This window comes from Oncorhynchus kisutch, linkage group LG14, assembly GCF_002021735.2.
Source record: "Oncorhynchus kisutch isolate 150728-3 linkage group LG14, Okis_V2, whole genome shotgun sequence".
Classification (NCBI taxonomy): Eukaryota; Metazoa; Chordata; class Actinopteri; order Salmoniformes; family Salmonidae; genus Oncorhynchus; species Oncorhynchus kisutch.
Window position 1 is genome coordinate 81503794 of NC_034187.2, and position 12027 is coordinate 81515820.

Genomic DNA, 12027 nt, shown 5'->3' on the forward strand with positions numbered 1-12027 from the left:
CAGGATTTTTATCAACAGCAGTCAATTATTAATTGTCACCTTATTCAGTCTCTTATTCAGAACATCGTAAAATTCTTGCCTATCTTCACGAACCCTGGCTAACAAGTTGAATCAGCAATACAAAGAAATGCCTTATTTATTGACTAAATACCTAAATAATCACACAGAATTACATATACACAGGATGGATCATACATCGATTACTAATCATGTCATAAAAGAAAAAGTCCCTAGCGGACGAAACCGATAGGATGGCTGGTTACACAAAGAAAGGTGGTTGGGTATGAATGAAAGAGCGGGAAGACTGAGGGAGAAAGGGGATTGGGTTTCTGTCGGACCGTGAGAAGCTATGCTACCGTAAATACAGAATCTTATGCATTCTAATAACCGCCCATTCGGAAAAGGAAAATGCAAGATATATATTTACACTGAGCTGCGCTTCGATAGATGGGTCGAAGATGGAAGAATGGTTTGCCCAGCAGAGATCACCCTTGTCCTTTGTAGAATCTTTTGGGTCGTAGTGTTGTAGAGTGGATACGTTGAAGTATCCTGTCTTCTCATAGGATTGTCTGTCCTTTCTTAGGCCACGTACGTTTACAGCTGGAGCTGATAAACTCAACGCCTAGGATGTATCACTTTTTTTTCTGTGAATAAGAGTTCAAAGTTCATACCAAGTTGCCATACTCAGCTCGTGTTGTATTCCGGCTGGTCTAGTCCAAATTCATCCTTCCAGCGTGGTGATCATCACCTCCATGTTGACATTAGCCCTTTTAAACGTATGGACACCAGTCCTCACGTCTTCGGGAACTGAGGTTGACTTCAGTCAATGGGCTTTTGTATTGGAGGAGAGAAGGGCGTGTTTCATAGTTCTCAACCAATGTCTGTTCAATTGGGCGTGGCCACTTAGTGAGCATAGTTTACTTATGAAAACAATTCTCTCATTTAGAAGCTAAAATTACATTTAATATTTTCAACAATAGTTTCATATTTAAACATTTAAATTGTACAACAAATCCATGTGAGTCTGATAACTATAATGTGTAGACTTTCCAACATACAATTTATGTCGTCCTGTCATCAGTAATAATGTCTCAGACGACAACTGATCTGACATCATATTCAACTGGTTGGATTACAGAAATATTGCACCTTTCCCCAACCTTTTGATGTTACCAGACTCTCTCTATGTTACCAAAGGGCTTTCTAAGAGTCCATTCTGTAGAGTGGAGAGAAAAGTGGGAAAGGTATTTATGGGAGGGTCATGAACCTCACCCAACAGGGCAACGTCATGACAACTAGATACAAGATTGACTCACACATCTTGTTACCTACTAGATCGAAGATTGACTCACACATCCTGTTATCTACTACATAGAAGATTGACTTACACATCTTGTTATCTACTACATAGAAGATTGACTCACACATATTTTGACTCACACATCTTGTTATCTACTAGATAGAAGATTGACTCACACATCCTGTTATCTACTAGATAGAAGATTGACTCACACATCCTGTTATCTACTGCATAGAAGATTGACTCACACATCCTGTTATCTACTGCATAGAAGATTGACTCACACATCTTGTTATCTTCTAGATAGAAGATTGACTCACACATCCTGTTATCTACTATATAGAAGATTGACTCACACATCCTGTTATCTACTAGACAACAAGCTGGGGGAGGCAGGTAACCTAGTGGTTAGAGCGTTGGACTAGTAACCAAAAGGTTGCTGGATCAAATCCCTGAGCTGACAAGGTAACAACATGTCTTTCTGCTCCTGAACAAGGCACTTTAACTAGGCCGTCATTGTAAAATAAGAATTTGTTCTTCACTGACTTGCCTATTTAAAGAAAGGTACAATAAAAAAAGATAGAAGATTGACTCCAAAATCTTGTTATCTAGTGTCGACTTCATATACCTCCTCTTCTTTATCGTTCTGCTTACTATGAGGGTGATAAATAGTATTCGCTACAGAGCTTTAATCCTCTTGCATAAATGCACCAAAATCAATATCACATTTACGCTATTCGTCCTTTGTCTCTCCTTGCTTTGTTTTTTGTTTCAAACGGTTTCGTAAAATATATTTCTTATTTTTCCATCAGTACTGCCAATAGAGCGCTGGTTGTGGGTGTTGATTCGAGACACAACCTCGTTGTCTATTTCAACGGTGCGGTTCAACCAGTTTGCTTTTGGGGGCAGATAGAATTGGCCTCTTAGTAATGGATCATTGTTTTCTCGTCAGGCTCCAGTCTATTTACGTCGTTGTTAATCTCTCACAGTCAAACCAAACAGATGCAGGTGCGGGGACTTTATCCCCTGTGTTCATCCAGCCAAACTGACTGACTATATCCCTGGTCAACAGTAGTGTACTGACTATATCCCTGGTCAACAGTAGTGTACTGACTATATCCCTGGTCAACAGTAGTGTACTGACTATACCCCTGGTCAACAGTAGTGTACTGAATATATCCCTGGTCAACAGTAGTGTACTGACTATACCCCTGGTCAACAGTAGTGTACTGACTATATCCCTGGTCAACAGTAGTGTACTGACTATATCCCTGGTCAACAGTAGTGTACTGACTATATCCCTGGTCAACAGTAGTGTACTGACTATACCCCTGGTCAACAGTAGTGTACTGACTATACCCCTGGTCAACAGTAGTGTACTGACTATACCCCTGGTCAACAGTAGTGTACTGACTATACCCCTGGTCAACAGTAGTGTACTGACTATATCCCTGGTCAACAGTAGTGTACTGACTATACCCCTGGTCAACAGTAGTGTACTGACTATATCCCTGGTCAACAGTAGTGTACTGACTATATCCCTGGTCAACAGTAGTGTACTGACTATATCCCTGGTCAACAGTAGTGTACTGACTATACCCCTGGTCAACAGTAGTGTATTGACTATACCCCTGGTCAACAGTAGTGTACTGACTATACCCCTGGTCAACAGTAGTGTTTCTGACTATATCCCTGGTCAACAGTAGTGTACTGACTATATCATTAGTGTACTGACCATACCCCTGGTCAACAGTAGTGTACTGACTATACCCCTGGTCAACAGTAGTGTACTGACTATATTCCTGGTCAACAGTAGTGTACTGACTATACCCCTGGTCAACAGTAGTGTACTGACTATACCCCTGGTCAACAGTAGTGTACTGAATATATCCCTGGTCAACAGTAGTGTACTGACTATACCCCTGGTCAACAGTAGTGTACTGACTATATCCCTGGTCAACAGTAGTGTACTGACTATATCCCTGGTCAACAGTAGTGTACTGACTATACCCCTGGTCAACAGTAGTGTACTGACTATACCCCTGGTCAACAGTAGTGTACTGACTATACCCCTGGTCAACAGTAGTGTACTGACTATATTCCTGGTCAACAGTAGTGTACTGACTATACCCCTGGTCAACAGTAGTGTACTGACTATACCCCTGGTCAACAGTAGTGTACTGACTATACCCCTGGTCAACAGTAGTGTACTGACTATACCCCTGGTCAACAGTAGTGTACTGACTATACCCCTGGTCAACAGTAGTGTACTGACTATACCCCTGGTCAACAGTAGTGTACTGACTATATGGGATAGTCTAGAGGGGTGTCTAGAGGGGTAGAGGGGTAGAGGGGTGGTCTAGAGGGGTAGAGGGTTAGAGGGTTAGAGGGGTGGTCTAGAGGGGTAGAGGGTTAGAGGGGTGGTCTAGAGGGGGTGTCTAGAGGGGTAGAGGGGTGGTCTAGAGGGGTAGAGGGGTAGAGGGGTGGTCTAGAGGTGTGGTCTAGAGGGGTAGAGGGGTGGTCTAGAGGGGTAGAGGGGTGGTCTAGAGGTGTGGTCTAGAGGGGTAGAGGGGTGGTCTAGAGGTGTGGTCTAGAGGGGTAGACGGGTGGTCTAGAGGGGTGGTCTAGTGAGGTAGATGGATGGTCTAGTGAGGTAGAGGGTGATCTAGAGGGGTGGTCTAGTGAGGTAGATGGGTGGTCTAGAGGGGTAGAGGGTTAGAGGGGTGGTCTAGAGGGGTAGAGGGGTGGTCTAGAGGTGTGGTCTAGAGGGGTAGAGGGGTGGGGTAGAGGGATGGTCTAGAAGTGTGGTCTAGAGGGGTAGAGGGGTGGTCTAGAGGTGTGGTCTAGAGGGGTAGACGGGTGGTCTAGAGGGGTGGTCTAGTGAGGTAGAGGGTGATCTATAGGGGTGGTCTAGTGAGGTAGATGGATGATCTGGTAAGGTAGAGGGGTGGTTTAGATGAGTGGTCTAGTGAGGTAGAGGGGTGGTCTAGAGGGGTAGAGGGGTGGTCTAGTGAGGTAGAGGGGTGGTTTAGAGGGGTGGTCTAGTGAGGTAGAGGGGTGGTCTAGTGAGGTAGAGGAGTGGTTTAGAGAGGTGGTCTAGTGAGGTAGAGGGGTGGTCTAGAGGAGTGGTCTAGTGAGGTAGAGGGGTGGTCTAGTGGGGTAGAGGGGTGGTCTAGTGAGGTAGAGGGGTGGTCTAGAGGAGTTGTCTAGTGAGGTAGAGGGGTGGTCTAGTGAGGTAGAGGGGTGGTTTAGAGGGGTGGTCTAGTGAGGTAGAGGGGTGGCCTAGAGGAGTTGTCTAGTGAGGTAGAGGGGTGGTTTAGAGGGGTGGTCTAGTGAGGTAGAGGGGTGGTCTAATGAGGTAGAGGGGTGGTCTAGTGAGGTAGAGGGGTCGTCTAGAGGAGTGGTCTAGTGAGGTAGAGGGGTGGTCTAGTGGGGTAGAGGGGTGGTCTAGAGTGGTGGTCTTGTGAGGTAGAGGGGTGGTCTAGAGGAGTGGTCTCGTGAGGTAGAGGGGTGGTCTAGAGGAGTGGTCTAGTGAGGTAGAGGGGTGGTCTAGTGAGGTAGAGGGGTGGTCTAGAGGAGTGGTCTAGTGAGGTAGAGGGCTGGTCTGGTGAGGTAGAGGGGTGGTTTAGCAGGTCTATATAGGGTACCAAAGTAGTGTTCTAGTGAGGTAGAGGGGTGGTTTATCAGGTCTATATAGGGTACCAAAGTAGTGGTCTAGTGAGGTAGAGGGGTGGTTTAGCAGGTCTATATAGGGTACCAAAGTAGTGGTGTATGGAGCCAAGGTGTCATTTAAGACACGGCCTAACTGACAAGTCCTCCTGTATCCCATGATTCCTTGCAGCACCTGGAGCCGTGGAAACTCTACGCCACCGTGGGGGTGCTGCTGGTCATCGACGTCCTGTCACTCATGATCTGGCAAATAGTGGATCCTCTACACATAACTGTGGAGGTATGAGTCATGACTCAATGTCTCAATGTCCTCCTCTTTCTCTCTCTCTATCTCGATGGCTCCTCTCTTCTCTCTTCTTCTCTCTCTCTCTTTCGTTCTCTCTCTATCTCGATGGCTCCTCTCTTCTCTCTTCTTCTCTCTCGCTTTCGTTCTCTCTCTATCTCGATGGCTCCTCTCTTCTCTCTTCTTCTCTCTCTCTTTCGTTCTCTCTCTATCTCGATGGCTCCTCTCTTCTCTCTTCTTCTCTCTCTCTTTCGTTCTCTCTCTATCTCGATGGCTCCTCTCTTCTCTCTTCTTCTCTCTCTTTCGTTCTCTCTCTATCTCGATGGCTCCTCTCTTCTCTCTTCTTCTCTCTCTCTTTCATTCTCTCTCTATCTCGATGGCTCCTCTCTTCGTCCTCTCTCTCTCCTCTTTGCTGGTCTCTTCCTGTTTGTTTTCGGAGATGCATCAGCATCGATTAGCTCCTTACTATATCAAGATTAGTCAAAGAATGAGTTTATCGTGAATTTATAAAAATCATATTTTAAAATATAAGGATGAGAGAAAAGGTGGTCCATATAAAGAATATTGTAATCATACCTCAACTACAATGGGCAGGATAGAGTGTATGTGTTTACAATCAATGCTCTGGATAATCTGTACGTGGCTATAGTGAATCTATAATGAATCTATAAAAATGAATCTATAAAAATGTGTATATATACAGTACCAGTCAAAACTGGACACACCTACTCAGGGTTTTCCTCTTTATTTGTATTATGATCTACATTGTAGAATAATAGTGAAGACATCAACACAGAAAATAACACATATGGAATCATGTAGTAACCAAAAATAGCAACAAAAAATATATTTTAGATTTTAGATTCTTCAAAGTAGCCACCCTTTGCCTTGATGACAGCATTGCACACTCTTGGCATTCTCTCAACCAGCTTCATGAGGTAGTCACCTGGAATGCATTTCAATTAACAGGTGTGCCTTGTTACAAGTTCATTTGTCTATTTTCTTTCCTTCTTAGTGTGTTTGAGCCAATCAGGTGTGTTGTGACAAGGAAGGGGTGTGGTTTACAGAACATAACCATATTTGATAAAAAAAACAAGTCCATATTATAGCAAGAACAGCTGAAATATGCAAAGAGAAATGACAGTCCACCATTACATTAAGACATAAAGGTCAGTTTTTCCGGAAAATTTCAAGCTCTATGTTGAAACTGTCCCTCATGAGGACCGCCACAGGGATTACCAGAGTTACCTCTAATGCAGAGGATAAGTTCATTAGAGTTACCAGCCTCAGAAATTGCAGTTGAAATAAATGCTTCACAGAGTTCAAGTAACAGAAACATCTCAACATCAACTGTTCAGAGGAGACTGTGTGAATCAGGCCTTCATGGTCGAGTTGCTACAAAGAAACCATTACTAAAGGACACCAATAAGAACAAGAGACTTGATTGGGCCAAGAAACCAGGAAATGTGGAAATCAGTGGAAATCTGTACTTTGGTCTGATGAATTCAAATTTGTGATGTTTGGTTCCAACCTCTGTGTCTTTGTGAGATGTAGAGTAGTTGAACAGATGATCTCTGCATGTGTGGTTCCCACCGTGAAGCATGGAGGAGGAGGTGTGATGGTGTGTGGGTGCTTTGCTGGTGACACTGTCACGGATTTATTTAGAATTCAAGGCCCACTTAACCAGCATGGTTTCCACAGCATTCTGCAGCGGTACACCATCCCATCTGGTTTGGGCTTAGTGGGACTATCATTTGTTTTTCAACAGGACAATGACCCAACACACCTCCAGGCTGTGTAACCACTAACATTGAGTGGCTGCTGCCAACACACTGTCAATGACACTGACTCAACTCCAGCCACTTTAATAATGGGAATTGATGGGAAATGATGTAAATATATCACTAGCCACTTTAAACAATGTTACCTTATATAATGTTACTTACCCTACATTATTAATCTCATATGCATACGTATATACTGTACTCTACATCATCGACTGCATCCTTATGTAATACATGTATCACTAGCCACTTTAACTATGCCCCTTTGTTTACATACTCATCTCATATGTTATACTGTACTCGATATCATCTACTGTATCTTGCCTATGCTGCTCTGTACCATCACTCATTCATATATCCTTATGTACATATTCTTTATCCCCTTACACTGTGTATAAGACAGTAGTTTGTTGGAATTGTTAGTTAGATTACTTGTTCGTTATTACTGCATTGTCGGAACTAGAAGCACAAGCATTTTGCTACACTCGCATTAACATCTGCTAACCATGTGTATGTGACAAATACGATTTGATTTGATTTGTAAGAGCTATTTGACCAAGAAGGAGAGTGATGGAGTGCTGCATCAGATGACCTGGCCTCCACAATCACCTGACCTCAACCCAGTTGAGATGGTTTGGGATAAGTTGGACCACAGAGTGAAGGAAAAGCAGCCAACAAGTGCTCAGCATATGTGGGAACTCCTTCAAGACTGTTGGAAAAGCCATCCTCATGAAGCTGGTTGAGAGAATGCCAAGAGTGTGCAAAGCTGTCATCAAGGCAAAGGGTGGCTACTTTGAAGAATCTAAAATAGAAAATATATTTTTATTTATTTAACACTTTTTTTGGGATACTACATGATTCCATGTTTGTTATATTATAGTTTTGATGTCTTCACTATTATTCTACAATGTAGAAAATAGTTAAAAAAAAAAGAAAAACCCTTGAATGTGTAGGTGTGAATTAAACTTTTTGACTGGTATGTGTATGTGTGTGTGTTCATTATCGACCTAAGGATATAGTATGTGTCCACGAGGTGTATACTGTAGACATGACAATAGTGCAGTAGCCTTAAAGATATCCCTCTCTTAGTTTTTCCATTCATCTATAAAACCGTGGCTGAATAGAGGGAGGAAAGTCATCAGAATTGAACCTGTACTATTACTGTTTGTTACTGTTTTATGCGTCTGATATTTAAAGTACAGTAAGTTGAGGGAAATATTCTTCTTCTTCTATTTGTCTGAGTAGAAGTTTGTGAGAGAAGCCCCTAAAGGAGACCTGGATGTTCTGATCCAACCTCTGCTGGAACACTGCAGCTCAGACAAGATGAATACTTGGCTTGGTAAGGAAGCAGGGAGGGGAGGGAGGGAGGGAGGGAGGGGAGGAGGGGAGTGAGGGAGTGGAGGGGTGAGGGAGGGAGGGAGCGGAGTGAGGGGGGGGAGAGAGAGCGACTACTCCTGTACATTAAACCCATCTGTCAATCATCTTACCTTGGACATTAGACCTGTGCTGGAGCTACTGCTAGTGCATTGAATACTAAAAACCGATTGAATAAATGTTCCTTCTTTCTTTCTTTCTTTCCCGCCCTCTCTCTCTCTCTCCCTAGGGGTGGTGTATGGTTATATATATATCTCTCCCTCCCTAGGGGTGGTGTATGGTTATATATATATATATCTCTCTCTCTCCCTAGGGGTGGTGTATGGTTATATATATATCTCTCCCTCCCTAGGGGTGGTGTATGGTTATATATATCTCTCTCTCTCCCTAGGGGTGGTGTATGGTTATATATATCTCTCTCCCTCCCTAGGGGTGGTGTATGGTTATATATATCTCTCTCCCTCCCTAGGGGTGGTGTATGGTTATATATATATATATATCTCTCCCTCCCTAGGGGTGGTGTATGGTTATATATATCTCTCTCCCTCCCTAGGGGTGGTGTATGGTTATATATATCTCTCTCTCCCTAGGGGTGGTGTATGGTTATATATATATCTCCCTCCCTAGGGGTGGTGTATGGTTATATATATATATATATCTCTCCCTCCCTAGGGGTGGTGTATGGTTATATATATCTCTCTCCCTCCCTAGGGGTGGTGTATGGTTATATATATCTCTCTCTCCCTAGGGGTGGTGTATGGTTATATATATATCTCTCTCTCTCTCCCTAGGGGTGGTGTATGGTTATATATATCTCTCTCCCTCCCTAGGGGTGGTGTATGGTTATATATATCTCTCTCCCTCCCTAGGGGTGGTGTATGGTTATATATATCTCTCTCCCTCCCTAGGGGTGGTGTATGGTTATATATATATATCTCTCTCCCTCCCTAGGGGTGGTGTATGGTTATATATATCTCTCTCCCTCCCTAGGGGTGGTGTATGGTTATATATATCTCACTCTCCCTAGGGGTGGTGTATGGTTATATATATCTCTCTCTCCCTCCCTAGGGGTGGTGTATGGTTATATATATATATATCTCTCTCTCTCTCCCTAGGGGTGGTGTATGGTTATATATATCTCTCTCTCCCTCCCTAGGGGTGGTGTATGGTTATATATATATCTCTCCCTCCCTAGGGGTGGTGTATGGTTATATATATATATATCTCTCTCTCTCTCCCTAGGGGTGGTGTATGGTTATATATATCTCTCTCACTCCCTAGGGGTGGTGTATGGTTATATATATCTCTCTCACTCCCTAGGGGTGGTGTATGGTTATATATATCTCTCTCTCCCTAAGGGTGGTGTATGGTTATATATATCTCTCCCTCCCTAGGGGTGGTGTATGGTTATATATATATATCTCTCTCCCTAGGGGTGGTGTATGGTTATATATCTCTCTCTCCCTCCCTAGGGGTGGTGTATGGTTATATATATATATATATCTCTCCCTCCCTAGGGGTGGTGTATGGTTATATATATATCTCTCTCTCCCTAGGGGTGGTGTATGGTTATATATATCTCTCTCTCTCCCTAGGGGTGGTGTATGGTTATATATATATATCTCTCTCTCTCCCTAGGGGTGGTGTATGGTTATATATATATCTCTCTCTCCCTCCCTAGGGGTGGTGTATGGTTATATATATATCTCTCTCTCCCTCCCTAGGGGTGGTGTATGGTTATATATATATATATCTCTCTCTCTCTCCCTAGGGGTGGTGTATGGTTATATATATCTCTCTCTCTCCCTAGGGGTGGTGTATGGTTATATATATATATCTCTCTCCCTAGGGGTGGTGTATGGTTATATATCTCTCTCTCCCTCCCTAAGGGTGGTGTATGGTTATATATATCTCTCTCTCTCCCTAGGGGTGGTGTATGGTTATATATATCTCTCTCCCTCCCTAGGGGTGGTGTATGGTTATATATATATATATATATATCTCTCTCTCCCTAGGGGTGGTGTATGGTTATATATATATATCTCTCTCTCTCCCTAAGGGTGGTGTATGGTTATATATATATATCTCTCTCTCTCCCTAGGGGTGGTGTATGGTTATATATATCTCTCTCTCTCCCTAGGGGTGGTGTATGGTTATATATATCTCTCTCTCTCCCTAGGGGTGGTGTATGGTTATATATATCTCTCTCCCTCCCTAGGGGTGGTGTATGGTTATATATATATCTCTCTCTCCCTCCCTAGGGGTGGTGTATGGTTATATATATATATATATATATATCTCTCTCTCCCTAGGGGTGGTGTATGGTTATATATATATATATATATATATCTCTCCCTCCCTAAGGGTGGTGTATGGTTATAAATATATCTCTCTCCCTCCCTAGGGGTGGTGTATGGTTATATATATATATCTCCCTCCCTAGGGGTGGTGTATGGTTATATATATCTCTCTCTCTCCCTAGGGGTGGTGTATGGTTATATATATATATCTCCCTCCCTAGGGGTGGTGTATGGTTATATATATCTCTCTCCCTCCCTAGGGGTGGTGTATGGTTATATATATCTCTCTCTCTCCCTAGGGGTGGTGTATGGTTATATATATATCTCTCTCTCCCTCCCTAGGGGTGGTGTATGGTTATATATATATATCTCTCTCTCCCTCCCTAGGGGTGGTGTATGGTTATATATATCTCTCTCTCTCCCTAGGGGTGGTGTATGGTTATATATATATATCTCTCTCCCTAGGGGTGGTGTATGGTTATATATCTCTCTCTCCCTCCCTAAGGGTGGTGTATGGTTATATATATCTCTCTCTCTCCCTAGGGGTGGTGTATGGTTATATATATATCTCTCCCTCCCTAGGGGTGGTGTATGGTTATATATATATATCTCTCTCTCTCCCTAAGGGTGGTGTATGGTTATATATATATCTCTCCCTCCCTAGGGGTGGTGTATGGTTATATATATATATCTCTCTCTCTCCCTAAGGGTGGTGTATGGTTATATATCTCTCTCTCCCTCCCTAAGGATGGTGTATGGTTATATATATCTCTCTCCCTCCCTAGGGGTGGTGTATGGTTATATATATATATATATATCTCTCTCCCTCCCTAGGGGTGGTGTATGGTTATATATCTCTCTCTCTCTCCCTAGGGGTGGTGTATGGTTATATATATATATATCTCTCTCTCTCTCCCTAGGGGTGGTGTATGGTTATATATATATATCTCTCTCCCTAGGGGTGGTGTATGGTTATATATATCTCTCTCTCTCCCTAGGGGTGGTGTATGGTTATATATATATCTCTCTCTCTCTCCCTAGGGGTGGTGTATGGTTATATATATATCTCTCTCTCTCTCCCTAGGGGTGGTGTATGGTTATATATATATCTCTCTCTCTCTCCCTAGGGGTGGTGTATGGTTATATATATATATCTCTCTCCCTAGGGGTGGTGTATGGTTATATATATCTCTCTCTCTCCCTAGGGGTGGTGTATGGTTATATATATATATCTCCCTCCCTAGGGGTGGTGTATGGTTATATATATATATCTCTCTCTCCCTAGGGGTGGTGTATGGTTATATATATATCTCTCTC

At 43.0% G+C, this 12027-nt stretch overlaps 1 protein-coding gene across 1 annotated transcript in view; it reads left to right on the plus strand.

Annotated features, from left to right (window-relative positions):
• LOC109875904 (gamma-aminobutyric acid type B receptor subunit 1-like) overlaps positions 1-12027 on the plus strand; it is a 328979-nt gene that overhangs the window by 303724 nt on the left and 13228 nt on the right. Inside the window, exons 19-20 of the mRNA XM_031789059.1 lie at positions 5142-5249; positions 8282-8375. Of these exons, the coding sequence (XP_031644919.1) occupies positions 5142-5249; positions 8282-8375 (202 nt within the window). The remainder of the gene's footprint in view (positions 1-5141; positions 5250-8281; positions 8376-12027) is intronic.